Source organism: Pleurodeles waltl, chromosome 6 (genome assembly GCF_031143425.1).
Source record: "Pleurodeles waltl isolate 20211129_DDA chromosome 6, aPleWal1.hap1.20221129, whole genome shotgun sequence".
Taxonomy (NCBI): Eukaryota; Metazoa; Chordata; class Amphibia; order Caudata; family Salamandridae; genus Pleurodeles; species Pleurodeles waltl.
Genome location: NC_090445.1, coordinates 247,318,857 through 247,338,520, shown reverse-complemented (window position 1 = coordinate 247,338,520; position 19,664 = coordinate 247,318,857). Strand labels below are relative to the sequence as shown.

At 44.7% G+C, this 19,664-nt stretch overlaps 1 protein-coding gene across 3 annotated transcripts in view; it reads right to left on the bottom strand.

The window, feature by feature from the left end:
- The window catches only part of CCDC47 (coiled-coil domain containing 47), a 273,202-nt gene that overhangs the window by 200,601 nt on the left and 52,937 nt on the right, over positions 1–19,664 (bottom strand). For all 3 annotated transcript variants that reach the window (XM_069238027.1, XM_069238028.1, XM_069238029.1), the window contains exons 2-5: positions 11,964–12,235; positions 9,874–9,981; positions 8,818–8,992; positions 7,688–7,809 (exon numbers count right to left, since the gene is read on the bottom strand). In XM_069238027.1, coding sequence (XP_069094128.1) covers positions 7,688–7,809; positions 8,818–8,992; positions 9,874–9,981; positions 11,964–12,230 — 672 coding nt within the window. In that variant the 5' untranslated portion in view covers positions 12,231–12,235. The remainder of the gene's footprint in view (positions 1–7,687; positions 7,810–8,817; positions 8,993–9,873; positions 9,982–11,963; positions 12,236–19,664) is intronic.

Here is a 19,664-nt window from a genome sequence, read left to right as displayed (position 1 = left end):
ACCGAAGGCCAAGCACATTATCTACTATGTCCTACTTGGTCTCTCCTGGAGGTCTCTCCCATCCTTCCTTTACAAGGCAAAGTGGTCCCTGAACAAGATGCTCAAACAAAAGCTCAAATGGGCATAACCCCACTCCCTTCTGTGGCACTTCCCTGTAGGTAGAAAGCATGCAAGGAAATAGAACATCACATCTTCTGAGTTTTTCAGGGAGTCCACCAATCATGCCTTTGAGAGTCTTGTTAAAACTCTCAATAAGATAATTGCATTTGGGATTATATGGAGTGGTGAACTTATAGGTCACGCCACATTCAGCCCACATGTGGTTCAGGTTGCCGGACAAAGTTGGTACCGCTGTCTGACACCAACTCCTTGGGAAAGCCCACTCTGGTAAAAAAATAAAAAAATACCAATGAGTGCTCTAGCTAATGCAGGGGCAGTGGTAGTCCTCAGGGGAATTGCTTCAGGGTACCTGGTGGCATGATCGACTACCACCAGTATAAATCTGTTCCCTGATGCTGTAGGATCCCAACCCCTTCGAAGGGAACCCCAAACACTGAAAGTGGAATTAAGGGGGCCTTTGGTTGTCCACCTGCCTGGCCAGTAGAAGTGGTTGTCCAACCAACTACATGTTTTTGTCTGACCAAGATGCCCAGCTAAGGAGATGTCATGGGGCAATGTTAGGAGAAACTCAATGCTTTGCTGAGGCACCACCTGTCTTCTGCTGGCACCAGGTTTAAGGTCTCTGGTCTCAGTATACAGGTGCCCCTCCTCCCAAAAGGTCCTGTGGGTACCACTAACATCACCTTTTTCTTGGGCAGGTGTCTGTTACCTCAGGCCTTCAAGAGTGGGATAAGTTTGTTGTCCCTGGCTCAGATCTACCCTAGAGGGTCCCCCGGGTCCTGCGTGCTCTGTTGTGTAAGGCCTAAGTTCCTACGGTTCAGTTCCCTCTGGTGCTGTTAGGTCTTCTCCCTTAGGAGAGGGATCCTGCTCTGTGATCTGTTTGGAAGCTGGTCCCCCAGTCTTCCTGCCTTTTCTCTTGGTAGGTTGGGCCAGTGGCTCCAACTATACTTTTTTACGGTGTGCTTTGATCGGTTTTTGACGCACAGCCACTTTGAGACACTGAGCATAGCTGCATGCGTCTTTCTTTCTACTTCAGCCCAGGCTGAGGACTCCAGTTCATTCCCTATCAGAAATTGGACAGGTATAGCAGGGGATACCACCTCCTTCTTCTGACCAGTAACTCCTCCTCATTCTAGGGACGCCATGGGATAACCCTTAGCCTGATTGTCAGCACTGAGGACATTGTTACCTTTTAACCAGCCACCTAGAGTTTTCATTGAGAAGTTCACAAAATCAACCCAGCACTGACGCTGGGTTTTTCGGGTCATCCCGGAATTTAATTTGGTACTGTAGGAAGTTGGCTCTGTATGTGCTATTTCAAAGTAAGGAATAGCATGCACAGAGTCCAAGGGTTCCCCTTAGAGGTAAAATAGTGGTAAAAAGAGATAATACTAATGCTCTATTTTGTGGTAGTGTGGTCGAGCAGTAGGCTTATCCAAGGAGTAGTGTTAAGCATTTGTTGTACATACACATAGACAATAAATGAGGTACACACACTCAGAGACAAATCCAGCCAATAGGTTTTGTTATAGAAAAATATATTTTCTTAGTTTATTTTAAGAACCACAGGTTCAAATTTAACATGTAATATCTTGTTTGAAAGGTATTGCAGGTAAGTACATTAGGAACTTTGAATCATTTCAATTGCATGTATACTTTTCAAGTTATTGACAAATAGCTATTTCAAAAGTGGACACAGTGCAATTTTCACAGTTCCTGGGGGAGGTAAGTTTTTGTTAGTTTTACCGGGTAAGTAAGACACTTACAGGGTTCAGTTCTTGGTCCAAGGTAGCCCACCGTTGGGGGTTCAGAGCAACCCCAAAGTTACCACACCAGCAGCTCAGGGCCGGTCAGGTGCAGAGTTCAAAGTGGTGCCCAAAACGCATAGGCTTCAATGGAGAGAAGGGGGTGCCCCGGTTCCAGTCTGCCAGCAGGTAAGTACCCGCGTCTTCGGAGGGCAGACCAGGGGGGTTTTGTAGGGCACCGGGGGACACACAAGCCCACACAGAAATTTCACCCTCAGCGGCGCGGGGGCGGCCGGGTGCAGTGTTAGAACAAGCGTTGGGTTCGCAATGGAAGTCAATGAGAGATCAAGGGATCTCTTCAGCGCTGCAGGCAGGCAAGGGGGGGCTTCCTCGGGGAAACCTCCACTTGGGCAAGGGAGAGGGACTCCTGGGGGTCACTTCTGCAGTGAAAGTCCGGTCCTTCAGGTCCTGGGGGCTGCGGGTGCAGGGTCTTTTCCAGGCGTCGGGACTTAGGTTTCAGAGAGTCGCGGTCAGGGGAAGCCTCGGGATTCCCTCTGCAGGCAGCGCTGTGGGGGCTCAGGGGGGACAGGTTTTGGTACTCACAGTCGTAGAGTAGTCCGGGGGTCCTCCCTGAGGTGTTGGTTCTCCACCAGCCGAGTCGGGGTCGCCGGGTGCAGTGTTGCAAGTCTCACGCTTCTTGCGGGGAGATTGCAGGGTTCTTTAAAGCTGCTCCTTTGGATAAAGTTGCAGTCTTTTTGGAGCAGGTCCGCTGTCCTCGGGAGTTTCTTGTCGTCGTCGAAGCAGGGCAGTCCTCAGAGGATTCAGAGGTCGCTGGTCCCCTTGGAAGGCGTCGCTGGAGCAGAGTTCTTTGGAAGGCAGGAGACAGGCCGGTGAGTTTCTGGAGCCAAGGCAGTTGTCGTCTTCTGGTCTTCCGCTGCAGGGGTTTTCAGCTGGGCAGTCCTTCTTCTTGTAGTTGCAGGAATCTAATCTTCTAGGGTTCAGGGTAGCCCTTAAATACTAAATTTAAGGGCGTGTTTAGGTCTGGGGGGTTAGTAGCCAATGGCTACTAGCCCTGAGGGTGGGTACACCCTCTTTGTGCCTCCTCCCAAGGGGAGGGGGTCACAATCCTAACCCTATTGGGGGAATCCTCCATCTGCAAGATGGAGGATTTCTAAAAGTTAGAGTCACCTCAGCTCAGGACACCTTAGGGGCTGTCCTGACTGGCCAGTGACTCCTCCTTGTTATTCTCATTATTTTCTCCGGCCTTGCTGCCAAAAGTGGGGGCCGGGGCCGGAGGGGGCGGGCAACTCCACTAGCTGGAGTGTCCTGCGGTGCTGTGACAAAGGGGTGAGCCTTTGAGGCTCACCGCCAGGTGTTACAGCTCCTGCCTGGGGGAGGTGTTAGCATCTCCACCCAGTGCAGGCTTTGTTACTGGCCTCAGAGTGACAAAGGCACTCTCTCCATGAGGCCAGCAACATGTCTCTAGTGTGGCAGGCTGCTGGAACCAGTCAGCCTACACAGACAGTCGGTTAAGTTTCAGGGGGCACCTCTAAGGTGCCCTCTGGGGTGTATTTTGCAATAAAATGTACACTGGCATCAGTGTGCATTTATTGTGCTGAGAAGTTTGATACCAAACTTGCCAGTTTTCAGTGTAGCCATTATGGTGCTGTGGAGTTCGTGTTTGACAAACTCCCAGACCATATACTCTTATGGCTACCCTGCACTTACAATGTCTAAGGTTTGGTTTAGACACTGTAGGGGTACCATGCTCATGCACTGGTACCCTCACCTATGGTATAGTGCACCCTGCCTTAGGGCTGTAAGGCCTGCTAGAGGGGTGTCTTACCTATACTGCATAGGCAGTGAGAGGCTGGCATGGCACCCTGAGGGGAGTGCCATGTCGACTTACTCATTTTGTTCTCACTAGCACACACAAGCTGGTAAGCAGTGTGTCTGTGCTGAGTGAGGGGTCTCTAGGGTGGCATAATACATGCTGCAGCCCTTAGAGACCTTCCCTGGCATCAGGGCCCTTGGTACTAGAAGTACCAGTTACAAGGGACTTATCTGGATGCCAGGGTCTGCCAATTGTGGATACAAAAGTACAGGTTAGGGAAAGAACACTGGTGCTGGGGCCTGGTTAGCAGGCCTCAGCACACTTTCAATTGTAAACATAGCATCAGCAAAGGCAAAAAGTCAGGGGGCAACCATGCCAAGGAGGCATTTCCTTACAGGTACTCCTCAGTAGTCAATTCAAATCCCTCAATCAGGATACTCTTCATGAGATCAGAGGTTTGCAGAGGCAAAAATAGATAGGTCTAGTGCTCTTTTTGTGGTAGTGCGGGTGACCAGTTACACTTATCAAGGAGCTGTGTTGAGCATATGTTGTACTTACAGAGGCAACAAATGAGAGACACACACTCAAATAATAAATCCAAGACCAATTTAGAAAAATAACAGCTGCTTTTATATATGCTTTGAACCAAAGAACTTCATTATAAGGTAAGCAGTTTTTAAATAACAAAAAATACTTTCCTCTATCAAAAAATCAACACAGTGCAATTTTCAAATGTTATCCTATGGGAGGAAAACAAGAATGCAGTTTCACAGTTAAGTACACAACTTATGATCCCAGTCTTCAGGGATTTAGACTAGCACCGGGCAAGGTTCAGGTTGGTACCAAGGGTACACCCACAGCGACACGGGGACAGCTGGGTGCAGAGGTCAAGTCAGAGTTGGTGCCCAATGTTAATCAATGGGGCTTGGGGGGGGGGGGGGGGGGGGGGGGGGGGGGAGAGGTGATGCGTACAAATACTGTCAAGGGTTGGTATAGGCAAGCACCTGTGGGTGGGTGGGGCCAAGGCAGCACCAAACTGACACCCTCACCGGCACCGGATGCAGAGGGCCAAAACAGCATTGGGCATCCAATACTATACAATGGAGGAGATGACTTTCAGAAACGGACTGCAGGTTCTGGCCAGGAAAGGTCAACCCACAGCTGCCCAGGTAAGTTGAGATGCCAGGTGTCCTAGGGACACTAACGGTTCAGCTCCCCAGGGCCCAGGGGCTCCGGGTGCAGGGGTGTCTATTGCCATCAGAAACAGTTTACCAGACAGGTAGCGTTCAGGGGGAATCCTCTGATTTAGGCTGCAAGCGTCAGCCCACGGTGGACTCTTGGTCAGAAGCGCAGGGGAACCTTCACTGAGCTGCTGGGCTACTTGGACTCGGGCTGGGGGCATATGGTGCAGAAGTGGTTCCAGGCAGCAGTTTCACATTTCCTCAGGCAGACCTCTACTTCTTTAGAGCTGGTTTCATTTGGACAGGTCCGCTGTCCAAAGGAGTTCTAGGTCTTTATCAAAGGAAGGCAGTCCTCCCAAGGCTTTGGAAGTCTCTGGGCTACAGGAGAGTCATCTGCACCTAGACATGCAGCCTGAGAAAGCAGTGCACTTAGTGAGGAGGTCCCGGAGGGTGGCACAAGTCGTGCTGTAGCCCTCAGGGACCTTCCTTTAGTACCCCATGTCCTAGGTATCAAGAGTACCATTTACTAGGGGCTTGTAGTGGTAGCTAAAGGTTTGCCAATTGGGAAAAAGGACTGCAGTTTTATAGAAAGAGATCTGGAACTGGGGACCTGTTTAGCAGGGACCCAGTGCACCTTCAGTTGAAATTGCACCAGAAATCAGCCAAAAAGTGTAGTGGGCGGCAGGGGGAGCCGATCATGTCAAAAGAGGCACTTTCCTACAGCCACCATACTACGAATACTCCACTCTACACCACTTCACAGCACTGCACTCTATTCTGCACCACTCTATTTTACACCAATCCATGCCACTGCACTCTCACCACTCCACTCTATGCCACTGCACCCTACGCCTCTCTACTCTACCACTCTATGCCTATGCACTCTTCACCACTCTGCTCTACACAACTCTACGCCATTCTGCAACACTGCACTCTACGCCACTACACTCTAAATACACTCTATGCCAATGGACTCTACTCTTTAACAATCAACTCTATGCTCCGGCACTCTATACTAATCCTTTGTATGCCACTCTAATTTACTCTGCACCACTGCACGCTATGCCAATGCACTCTACGCCATTACACTCTATGCCAATCTACAACCTGCACTCTACCCTGCACCAATCCACTCTACGTCACTTCACTCTACTCTGAAACAATCTACACCGTTGCATTCTACGCCACTCTGCATTACTCCACTCTATGCTTAACCACTGCACTCTACACCACTGCTCTGACACTCTACAACACCTCACTCTGTTCTGCACTACTCCCCTCAACACCACTGCAGTCTATGGCACTATACTCAAAACCTCCCAATGCTACTCTACTCTGCACCACTCTATGCCATACAACTCTACTCTGCACTTTATGCCACTGCACTCTAGGCCACTTGACTCTATTCTGCATCACTGCCCTCTGCATCACTCTACACCACTGCACTCTACACCATTCTACACTATGCTGTGCCACTCCATTCTACTATGCACCACTCTAACCTACGCCACTGCATTCTACGTTCCATTGTAAGTCCCTGAATTCAATGCCACTGCACTCTACACCACTATGTCAATGCACTCTACACCAGTCCACTCTACTCTATGCCACTCACCATAACTCCACACTATGGTACTCCAATACCCACCACCATGCTCTACAACACTCTACTCCACTCTTCACCATTCCACTCTATGACACTCCACGCCACTCTCCTCTATGCCACTAGCTTTTAGCCATGCTGAACAGCAGACACACAGACAGGTGAACAACATGGCTAAAACACAGTGACAAAGCCGAAAGCGCTTGACCTATTGGCTTTGCCAATGCTTGTTAAATTATATAGCTTTGTTCACTGTGTGAATAATAGTCCAGGCATAAAAACTCCCAAATGATTTATCTGTTAGATTTTGGTGTTGCAGACTTTCAAGTCAAATTGACAGAAGTTTCTCAAATGATTACAGCTCTTTTCAAGAAATTCATATCACACTATGTACTTTATAGTTGTATAGAAGTGAAGGAAGACCTATGGGGGAAAGAGTTTAGGCCGGTCCACTTCCAGTGGAAAGACTATGTAGACAAATTTATTAAATGTATGCCTTGAATGCTATGTCTACTATTTCGAAGACTCACAGTTTAAGGGCAGAGATAATTCAGATGTATTTAAATCTACTCAAATCCAAAAATGGTGAACACGATAGAATGGGGTCACATAATGGACGGGATAAAAATGTATATTAAAAAACAGTATTTAAAAAAAAAAACACAAAACCTGAACTGGGGAAAAAGAGTGCGCAAGGAATGTGATAAAAGCTGGTACAGAAAGGAAATACTGCCAGTTAGTGTGCGCCCTTACTTGTTTGGAGAGATTTATGCCAAAGATTGATAGTATTATTTGCCCTACATCAAAGAAATGGCAAAGGCTAATTGCAAAAAACTAGGAAAAAGTCTTCTGACGCACAAGATGGGAGCTGTGAGTGGACTTAGACAAACACTGGAAACAAAGGAAAATTAGGGGAGAGGCACGAGAATGGCAAGAATCAGCTTTACTGTGCAAGCAGATTTTGTTTAGTGGGTCCATGCCAAATGCTCATGCATATCAGGAAAAGGTACAGGCAGAACAAAGTGAGCGGTCACAGCCACCTAGAGAACAAATATAAAAGGTTTCTCAAAAACCCATATAAAGTAATGCAAAGAATAAACGCCCTGACCCCAAAGTGGAGAGACAAACCAAGGATTGAGTATACATAATAAAAACTGATATTTCTAAGAGCAAACGCACTAAACAGCATTTGTGTAGCTCTCACCTTCAGTTGGATCAGCATCCCTTCGCAACACACACGGCCAGAGCACCACAAGTTGTAAATATGCTCATTCTCCTGATTCAGTTTCCCTGTGCTCACAGGTTCCTTGTTTGTCCCATCGTCTCCTAAAATGGGTAGGCAAGTTGAGATACTGGTGACTGTAAATGTACACAATATCTGGCAATGACTTCAATTATGAATGCAGATCCCAACAAGTCCAACAATCTTTTCAATCCCAGAAACCTTTGCTGTGCCATAGGGTGGCAAGGGTGTGATGGCATTCTTCATCAGAAAGCTAGCTGATTTTGTAATACTTCAGAATCACTGACTTACAAACACCATTGCCGAAAACAGAGGAATACAAGCATGAACATTTTAGGTGACCATTTGGAAATACCTACAATGAATACCATGACTGGATTAAATGTACTACCATTTGTACTGCAGTCTTTACTATTAGTATGGTACCAAAGCATTTACTTGTTCTGGGTGCCCTTTTCCACTGATCAGCTGTGAGTGGTTAGTAGAGATTTATTAAGTGTGTAGATCAGAATGGTTCAAAGTTGGTTATTTTGAAAATGAAAGGAGTTTGAACCTGCAAAAGACTTTAATAGTGCATTTTGCACTGTCAGTGTGAATGGTCACAAGCCAGATAAAAAGCCTTGATAAGACCGATGTGCTGGAGACTGTGCTTAGAAGGCTCCATAAAAAGACTAAATATAATGTTGTGCAGCACATGAAGGTGTGGTAGGTTTAAGCTAAATGCTGCTAAGATGTATGTTAATGTTGTGGTATGGCGGGAGAATAGTTAAACTGGTTAGCAGTTTGCCAGTTTTATGACTTTGGTGCCTTGCTGTGCATATGGGGGGTGTCCGGGTATCTGTCTAATGTCCTCAGCTTATGAAATGGAAGAAAATATATAATTGGAAAGGTAAATATTTTGCTGGGGGTGATGCAGGATGGAAATGCTTTAGTATTTTTAGAGTTACTCAATAACAATGCATATGCGGTCTATTCTGCAATGTCCGAGAGATCTGAGCACATGATCTATTAGTTAACTTAAGTTCTATGCTGAGGCACTAGACAATCTTGCTTATATAAATGTGTTCAACTATCAAGTCAACCAAACTTACCAACAAGTGCAAAGTTACTTTCTAACAGCTCTCTGTGCGAGTTGAACCAAGCCTGTGCCAGACGGTTGTTTTTGTTCTTCCCAATCATATAGTTCATGATGTACGCTAGAAGGCCTGTCACCATCAGTATCTCCATGTAGTAACTCTCCCAACTGTTCTGTAGATGTGCTGGAACCTGGAAAATAGATGGGCATTATTTTTTCACATAGAGCTATCTGCAATAAAATGACAAGACTGGAACTTCAAAGCATTACACAACAGTGTCTAGTATCCAAGATGTGTTAACGGAGCAAACAGATCCTAGGTGTCGCACTCTAAGCTTTGCCGCTCTGGTGGCCAGATAACAGACTCAAGCTTCTAATGGTCAAACGTATAAAAGGAAAATCAGTTTGTTTTGTAAGACCACCATGAACTTCACAGTACTTTAACACCCATTAGCAAAACAGACTCTAAATTAGATAAAGAACCTCATTAAGAAGTATTTAATAGTGGAGATTAGGCAAGACTGGTGTAATGCACACGCATAGCTTAAGAGCCGCCATAACTTAAGTCCATACTAGCAACTGTTCAACTAGTTCAATAGAAGATATGCACAGTTAAGAGCCACAGAATAACCGAGGTACTGACATGAACGATCATAGGACTTCAATCAATGCCCAACATAATAGTTACTAAAAATACCATTGAGCTTGCAGTTTTTGTTACAGAAGCCAAAATTGGAGAAATACCACGCTATTTCCCAAGCACTGCCCCAGTATTACTATATTGCTCAAAGACGTGGCACGGTCTACAAACAACAATTAACATTTGGGACCCTTCACCAAAAAAAAAACTATGTTCATGCGCCTGGCCATGAACCCCCAATCATCAATATCAACCTTTTCAATAGGGCCCACATTCACAAATCTGCTATTGTACAAGCCAACCTACAATTGTTATTTTTTCATATGTATTCACAGCCATGTCCTTTTTCTGGGTGTATATGAAGTTGGCTGTGCATCAGAAGGTGGGTCTGCCCTTTTGCATAATTGTTTTCATACTGACAGTTGTACCTACATCAACAATTGTGATAGGGTCCTTGTTTTTCCCTGGAGCGGAGTCTAGTTTTTCATCATAGCCTTCAAACTCCTCATCATCATAGGGTTCACTTTCAGTATCACCTTCCTACAAGACAGAAAGCAAAAATCATGAGAAACGTGGAACAGTTAAACAGAGAGTGAGACCCTCTACAAGATAAACTTGCTGTTTTGTATTCAGTGTATATTATAGAGTGACACAGATACCATCAGCTATGCTAAAAGGTGTAGCCACAATCCGAGTGGAATGGTACAGATGACAGAAAAAGTGAGGCACGAACAAGACAAAAAAAAAATTCACTTTAAGACTGTTTTATTCTGAGTCTGAGGCAGAGCACTGGCCATGTGGTTTAAGACACATAGAGGATACGGACAGTGCGTCAAAGATGTACATGCCCAAAAAAGTTGCAAATGTGTGCTTACTTATTTTTTGGTATTTCTATCAGAAACCTGCAGATAATATACTTCCATTCATTGCGTCAAAAAATAACTTAAAATGTCAGCTATAAGTGGATAATTGGTGAAAAAAACTGCACAATTAACTAAATGAGATAGTTGGAGCACAGGAACATAGCTCCTGTGCTATTAGACGTAAAATAGGGTTTACAACTTCCTGAAAGGATATTTAAAAGAGCCCCCAGTTTATTTTGAGAAGGCACAGGGAAGAGGATCTCCTTTGAGAGGGATTAAAGGACAAGTTAGGTACCTGAAATACTGTACTAGGACAACTCTAATTTAGGCTATTAATATAGTTGCCATATTTACATAAACATGAGAAAAGGGCTCAATTTAAAAAAATGAACTAAAATTCTAGGCAAATGTTGATTAGTTTCATAGCATGACTTGAATAAATGAAAATACCAGTAAACAAGACTTCAGCATGTCTACAGCGCGGTCATATTTGCTGGTGTGCAGGAGGACAAAGTAGATATACAGCATATTCTGTTACATTTCACAGTATGGTTAGGCCTAAGGGAGACTGCAAAACACAATGCCTCATTTAGAGGTCTGCTGAATATATTTTACAGCATATTTTTCAGGGAAAAAACATGTTCAGCGGGGGGTCTCCAACCTTTTTTGTGGTATAAGCTACTTATGTTGATAAAAATCATCGACTAAAAATATTATTAGAATGGTAAATACTGACCACATCAGACAAGTTTACATGTTTGTTTTGAATATACACTTTTCAGTTTTTGTAGGCTGGGCTAGGAGAGCCACCTAGCTCAAGAGCTATTTGTAGCTCATTAGCTACTAGCTGGAGACCCCTGGTAGACAAAAGTCGTAAAACAAGGTGTGATAGGGTAATTTTACGTAAGTGTTATACTCAGAATGTACCAATGCATCAGAATTATGCAGCTTTTTACCAGTAGTAAAATGATGGGGGCAACTCCAAGCAAAACAAAACAAAAACATAAAAAGGCCACCTCACAAAGTACATCCCTTCTGCTTTAGCACAGACCTTTAAATGAGAACTAAAGAGGTTACAAAAGCAAATGGAGTAAGGGGTGAGAAGAAACTAATCTAAAAGAACTGACCAACTGACATACAAAGGGTTAAACTCCTAGTAGAAAGCAAAGGTTAAAGACAGGTTCATTCCTAGTAGAAGTTATCTATTCATCTAAGACAAAACCAGAAACCTGCAGGACATATTACCTGCCTTTCTAACCTGATGTGTAAAAGGTAGGGTGACAGTGGTATGCACATTATTGCTGGTTAAACAAGATTGACTGCGGACAAGACTTAACTCATAACAGATGCAAAGGAACCACAGGCAGGAGCAACAGTTCAACAGAACCCATTTAATGCTAGCTAAATATGCTAAGAACCCCTCTGTCAACCCAAGAAAGAGCAATTGCATGACAAAACCAAAAGAAAATATCATTTTAGTTTGCACAGACCGACTAAGAAGTATCCTGTAGCATACAATTGTTTCAGGGTATGGTTAACAGATTATCTTGGAACAATGATATTTACTAGTAATACTGCATGCGTACACAGCTGCCAAATAGGAAGCTTTAGATCAGAATAGTGCATACTGATAAGCTTTGTTGTGTTCCACCACTGTACCTGTCCATCAGCATCTTCAAAATCCTCCTGATTTTCTTCCATGTCCTGACCCTCATTTTCAACAGTTGCCTCTTCTTCATCCTCTTCAGTTGTTACAACCCTCTGAGCTGGTTCCTGGGTAACATCTTCAGTGACATCTTCAAACTCAGCAAAGTCATTGTCATCGTACTCCACAATGTCGTCACCATCTTCAAACTCATCAAACTTTCCTTCAGACAGGCTACTCAGCACCAAGAGAAGAGCCAAAACGAGGTATGCTTTCTTCATTTTGCCTAAAATCAATGCAAACATTAAAACGGTTGTTTGCCCACATTAATGCTTCTCATTAAGGATTTAAATTGATTGCATTTCTCCAGATAAGACAAATGAAAAAGTAAGATTTTGAAAGTTACATTTACAAGAAAAGAAAGTGAAAAATTAATTTAATTTAACATTTGGTCTAAAACTACAGTCTATTAACTCAGGTAATCGTAAAATAAAACAAACAAAAAATAAAATCAATAACAAATTTTTTTTTAAAACATAACAATAAAATAATTTTGAGTGCATGAGGGAAAATGCCTAAAGTGCTAAAGAGAATATGTGAAAGTGGGCTACAAAGGTTTCTCTGGTGAGAAGAGTGGTACGTTTTGGGTAGAAAGCTCAGGGCTTTTTGTTGGTCTTAAGAAACAGAATTATGCCCATCCAACATGTGTTTGAAGGCAACCAGTCTCAGAATGCAGCGTGATGGAATGGGAGAACAGGAGGTAGTGTGAGGGGCCCTATCAAAGTATTATCTGATCCCGTGTCTTTTAGAAGAACTGGCCAACAGATTTGTATTTTCTAGTCAGTGGGGCACATATATGCATGAAAAACGGACAGAAAACATTCGAGAGCTTTCAATAGGTCCCTTCTTTTATTTCAAACTTCTGTAGTGGCTGGCATGTAGACTGCAGCGATGCAGTAGTGAGTATTTTAAAATCGTTTTTTTGTCTCACATACAGAAAGTTTTAGATGTTTGTTGTCCAAAGACCTATTGTGTGCAATACCTATTCTTACAGTAGACTTCAATTGAGCCCACTGTTTTTTTTATTGGTAGGCTTCCTCGTTAATCCGATTTTTTACTGCTTTCCTCCTTCTTCAGTCTGTCTCCTTCTTGGGGCACATCTGTTTCACATTTTTCCCCCTCTGCTTCAGCTCTTTTCTTCCACTGGCTAGAGTTTTTTTTTTAGCACATAATGGACACACTTTTTAGGTCTAGCTTGGCAGTGCACAGCAGTCTGCAAGGCATGTTGTATTGAATACGTGTTTTTAACTATGCCCACTCTTGCCATTCGTTCTTTGTTGTGCTGGTCTTAAATGCTTTATTTTTATGCGTGCATTTTGCTAATTGTCCCTCCTTTCGCGTGCTAAATTCCCACCCAGGGGATTTCACTAAGAATTTTTTTTGTTGGCCATAACACTACATTGCGCTTCCTCCAGTTACAGCATGTGATGGCCCCTCCTCCCTCCTGGCTTCGGTTTTGCCTTTAATCCCCCCCACAATCCTTTCTCCTCGTGGCTATATATATATATAATTTTGTTTTGTTACAGTTGAGCCATATTTTAATGTTTACAGTTAATAGTTTAATTGTAAATTTTGTTTTTTCAATGAACGTGCCCTATTTCTGGTTGCTGTGGCTAATGAAGTTGTGATGTTCTAAATGTTTTTTTTTTTTTTAATTTACAAAGCATTTATTCTGTGAGCCGCCGGGAGCATCGTATTAGCCCAAGGAAATTTCATTTCGATATGGGCATTAGTGGTTTTCCTTACAGGCTCATTGGAGAGTACTTATTCACATTTATTGAAGTATTGGAAGGGCAGCGCTTGCGCCCCTTTGCTGTTGTGAAGACCCCCCCCCCCCGATGCACACACTCAGCTGGTATTAGAAGGGCAGCACTTGACTCCCTTGCTGTTGTGACCCCCGGATGCACACGCTCATCTGTTTCTCAGCCTGTCAGAGTTTTCAGTCAGAGGAACGCTTTAAAGCCTTTGGAGAGGAGCATGCTGCTACTGGGCGTGACTTAAGAGTTTCTTTTTTCTGTCAGGTTCTTGGGTTCATTACTATTAAATTGATTTAGTCTGTGTTAGAGGCTTTGTTTCGTAAGCATTTTTTTCTTTTACTTGGGGTAGGGCTAGCATCTAGCTCTGTAGACTGGGTAGTGAGAGCTCAATTCCAAAATAAGGCCATAATTTAACATAATTGGCGAGTTTCACGCAACCGTGCCAATAACTTAATGAGCCGTTCCATTATTCTCTACCGTTTTAAATGCCATATTATGCTGACGGATTGGACGCTGGTTTGGAGGCTGGAGCGACAACGTGGTGTATTAATGATTAGGTCCGCTTTTTTTCCCCCCACTCTTTGCCGCCTCAACACTGAAATCCTTGTGTCATTTAGTAGAGAGAGGCCTTCGGCAGGGAGAACACCCCCCTCCTCCCACCTCTTCTCCCCTACCCCCCGGCCGTGCTTGGAATAAATGGCTGTAGCTGGACCCTTTCTCAGGTGCTGAGTGACAAGACCTCACTTTAGCTGGAATGCAGCCTGCAGGGCCTATGATGTCATCCGCTGTGGGCCCTCTGATGCCGGTGGGCTGCATTGGATAAAGATTTGTGCTTTACTCACATATTTCTAAACTCGATGAGAGGCCAGGGCTCTAATTTGTCAATTGCTCGTATTGAGGGACCTTTTGGTGAGTATGTGTGACGTGAAAAAGGGGACAGGAACTGAGCTTGCAATGCAACAGGTCTCACATTTGCAAGAGTTGGAGCTTTTGGCGTTGTAAATGCATAACTGGACTTTTTTTCCACATAGGAATTTACAATCCCAATAGCTCTAACTCTCTCAAATACAAGACCTACTGTGTTGCAAATGCTCATTTCTCTTTCCCTTTTGTGCTATTTTGGTACATATCACCACTCTCCCCACAGTTCCTCCATTTCTCGGTCACCACCTGCTCCACTGTTGCTTTTTATCTCGCTTTTCCTATCTCTTTTGTAGTTTTCCTCTTAATTTCTTAAAATGTACTTTTTTTTTTAAATTTAAAATCGAGGCCCATGTAGATGCACACTGCTACAGGGCGACTTGCTTTTTACGGTGATTTAAATAATAGTTCACTAATTATCAGACACCTTAGAATGATAAATTAATCTTTAAAAAAAGGCCAACAGTGCATATCCAGTGTCTCACTTAGGGGATGTAAGTGCTATATAAATGTTATAAAAAACACAGATTAGTCAGGACATCACAACATATGTGCATTGTTGATCATCTTACAATGTTTTTTTTTTGTTTTTTTCTGGAAAACCTTATTCAAAATGGCCACCTGTGTGTGTAAATGCATGAGGAGAGACCAAAGCAAAAATAACAGATGACAACGGAATCCTGAACAAATCAAACATTCATCCACAATCACAGATCTGGGTTTAATTCATTATATTTCTTTCCTTGCCATGCCATTCCAGTTTGGACCCATCCATATGCAAATCAGACTTGATCCTGTTCGCATGGGAACAGTCCAGTCCGAACTGCCAGTCCAGGTCCTCCCTGGTCCAGAAACAAGCATCCTGAGACCAGTCTTGAATCTTTAATCCGGTGGCATAGCGAGCACGGGACATAAGTCTGGGCATACCCTTCCCAGTTAAGGTGACAAATGCAAAAAAAACAAATGATAGACGGAACGATGACCAAATCAAACAGTCACAGATCTTGGTTTAATCCATTTTTTTTTTTTTTATTTGCTTCCATGCCATTCCACTTTGGACCCAGCTATATGCAAATCAGTCTTGACCAGGCCATTATGGTATATTTTCTTTTTCATAAAGACAACACAATCCAAGGGGGCTACCAGTGAAACAAAGATAGCCTTTTTAATTTTTCTTCCTTTTTAATAGATTTTTATTATACTTTACAAACCAGCATTCGCGAACCCAAAAGCTCTGCCCTCGCACTCTGAATGTAAATGTCATGCGTGTCACTAGAACCATTCTAGAATCACACAAACTTCCAAAAATATCACCATTATGCTCTCCTATTTCTAACAACTACAACAATGCTGACACTCCTACTGAAAACAGCATTCTATTACTCTGAAGGAGCAGAACCTGTCAAAAAGGACCAAAAGTTCATGGAGACATCAAAAATAAGTACGCAAGCTCTTTAAATAAAAAAAATTAAAAAAAGGGGGAGGTGTTAGTGGTGGGAAAAGACAAATCTGTATTAAAGTTTTAACAAAGATGGGCTTTAAAGGCTGGGCTTGAGTCAACAATGACAGCTGAAAAACAAATGCTTTTCACCACCAGTCTAAAATATTGCCCCTTATTTCCCGAAGTGTGGTACAAGTATTAAACCTTTTAGGATCCAATATCAAGAAAAAGTTCTTAGCACATATAGCAAACAGAAGTGTATTCTGAAGCATCAACGTTTTTGTAGCGAACTGGATTTTTTGTTACATTACCCCCCAACTTTTTTGCCCGGTATTTGATGCAACTTTGACTGAAATGCACTCAATCCCTGCCAACCAGGTCCCCAGTGCAAGTGTTTTTCCCCCCCAAACCGTACAATTGCCAAATTCTTTAGCACCCTCTGTAAATCCCTAGTAAATGGTACCCCAAATACCCAGGGCCTGGGGTACTGAGGAAGGTCCCTAAGTGCTGCAGCACAAATTGTGCCACCATAAGAGACCCTCCTCCCCAACCAAGCACATGACAGACTGTCACTGCATGTAGATTATCATGGTGCAGACGTAAGTGAAAACACAACCTGGCGCTCAGCATGTGTGTCATGTCCCCTAACAATGCATGCAATATATTAAAGTCACCCCTCGAGCAGGCCTTACAGACCTAAGGCAGTATGCATTATATGCCTGTAGGAAGTTGGCTCTGTATGCACTATTTCAAAGTAAGGAATAGTATGCACAGAGTCCAAGGGTTCCCCTTAGAGGTAAGATAGTGGCAAAAAGAGATAATACTAATGCTCTATTTTGTGGTAGTGTGGTCGAGCAGTAGGCTTATCAAAGGAGTAGTGTTAAGCATTTGTTGTACATACACACAGGCAATAAATGAGGAACACACACTCAGAGACAATTCCAGGCCAATAGGTTTTTGTTATAGAAAAATATCTTTTCTTAGTTTATTTTAAGAACCACAGGTTCAAATTCTACATGTAATATCTCATTTGAAAGCTATTGCAGGTAAGTACTTTAGGAACTTTGAATAATCACAATAGCATATATACTTTTTTCATAAAACACATATAGCTATTTCAAAAGTGGACACAGTGCAATTTTCACAGTTCCTGGGGGAGGTAAAGTAATGTTAGTTCTTGCAGGTAAGTAAACCACCTACGGGGTTCAAATTGGGGTCCAAGGTAGCCCACCGTTGGGGGTTCAGAGCAACCCCAAAGTCACCACACCAGCAGCTCAGGGCCGGTCAGGTGCAGAGTTCAAAGCGGTGCCCAAAACACATAGGCTTCAATGGAGAAGGGGGTGCCCCGGTTCCAGTCTGCCAGCAGGTAAGTACCCGCGTCTTCGGAGGGCAGACCAGGGGGGTTTTGTAGGGCACCGGGGGGGACACAAGCTCACACAAAAAGTACACCCTCAGCGGCACTGGGGCGGCCGGGTGCAGTGTGCAAACACGCGTCGGGTTTTCAATAGGTTTCAATGAGACCAAGGGGTCTCTTCAGCGATGCAGGCAGGCAAGGGGGGGGCTCCTCAGGGTAGCCACCACCTGGACAAGGGAGAGGGCCTCCTGGGGGGTCACTCCTGCACTGGAGTTCCGATCCTTCAGGTGCTGGGGGCTGCGGGTGCAGGGTCTTTTCCAGCCGTTGGGATTTTAGAGTCAGGCAGTCGCGGTCAGGGGGAGCCTCGGGATTCCCTCTGCAGGCGTCGCTGTGGGGGCTCAGGGGGGACAACTTTGGTTACTCACAGTCTCGGAGTCGCCAGAGGGTCCTCCCTGAGGTGTTGTTTCTCCACCAGTCGAGTCGGGGTCGCTGGGTGCAGTGTTGCAAGTCTCACGCTTCTTGCGGGGATTGCAGGGGTCTTTAAATCTGCTCCTCTGGAAACAAAGTTGCAGTCTTTGTTGAACAGGGCCGCTGTTCTCGGGAGTTTCTTGGTCTTTTGGATGCAGGGCAGTCCTCTGAGGATTCAGAGGTCGCTGGTCCTGGGGAAACCGTCGCTGGAGCAGTTTTCTTCTGAAGGAGGGAGACAGGCCGGTAGGGCTGGGGCCAAAGCAGTTGGTGTCTTCTTCTTCTCTGCAGGGTTTTTCAGCTCAGCAGTTCTCTTCTTCTTTAAGTTGCAGGAATCTAAATTCTTAGGTTCAGGGGAGCCCTTAAATACTAAATTTAAGGGCGTGTTTAGGTCTGGGGGGTTAGTAGCCAATGGCTACTAGCCCCGAGGGGGGCTACACCCTCTTTGTGCCTCCTCCCAAGGGGAGGGGGTCACATTCCTATCCCTATTGGGGGAATCCTCCATCTGCAAGATGGAGGATTCCTAAAAGTCAGAGTCACTTCAGCTCAGGTTGCCTTAGGGGCTGTCCTGACTGGCCAGTGACTCCTCCTTGTTTTTCTCATTATCTCCTCCGGCCTTGCCGCCAAAAGTGGGGCCGTGGCCGGAGGGGACGGGCAACTCCACTAGCTGGAATACCCTGTGGCGCTGGAACAAAGGGGGTGAGCCTTTGAGGCTCACCGCCAGGTGTTACAGCTCCTGCAAGGGGGAGGTGATAGCATCTCCACCCAGTGAAGGCTTTGTTACTAGCCACAGAGTGACAAAGGCACTCTCCCCATGTGGCCAGCAACATGTCTCGAGTGTGGCAGGCTGCTAAAACCAGTCAGCCTACACAGGTAGTTGGTTAAGGTTTCAGGGGGCACCTCTAAGGTGCCCTCTGGGGTGTATTTCACAATAAAATGTACACTGGCATCAGTGTGCATTTATTGTGCTGAGAAGTTTGATACAAAACTTCCCAGTTTTCAGTGCAGCTATTATGGTGCTGTGGAGTTCGTGTTTGACAGACTCCCAGACCATATACTCTTATGGCTACCCTGCACTTACAATGTCTAAGGTTTTGCTTAGACACTGTAGGGGCACAGTGCTCATGCACTGGTGCCCTCACCTATGGTATAGTGCACCCTGCCTTAGGGCTGTAAGGCCTGCTAGAGGGGTGACTTATCTATACTGCATAGGCAGTGTGAGGTTGGCATGGCACCCTGAGAGGAGTGCCATGTCGACTTACTCGTTTTGTCCCCACCAGCACACAAAAGCTGGCAAGCAGTGTGTCTGTGCTGAGTGAGGGGTCCCCAGGGTGGCATAAGATAAGATGCATCCCTTAGAGACCTTCCCTGGCATCAGGGCCCTTGGTACCAGGGGTACCAGTTACAAGGGACTTACCTGGATGCCAGGGTGTGCCAATTGTGTAAAACAAAAGTACAGGTTAGGGAAAGAACACTGGTGCTGGGGCCTGGTTAGCAGGCCTCAGCACACTTTCAATTCAAAACATAGCATCAGCAAAGGCAAAAAGTCAGGGGGTAACCATGCCAAGGAGGCATTTCCTTACAATGCCCCTACCATGTCTTTGTCGGTTCTCAGATTTAATAAGTGACCAGGGAAGCCATTTTAAATGCATGTGCTGGACACTTGTCAATACATGTTCCCCAGCTAACATGATGACTTTACTGAAGACAGGGATGT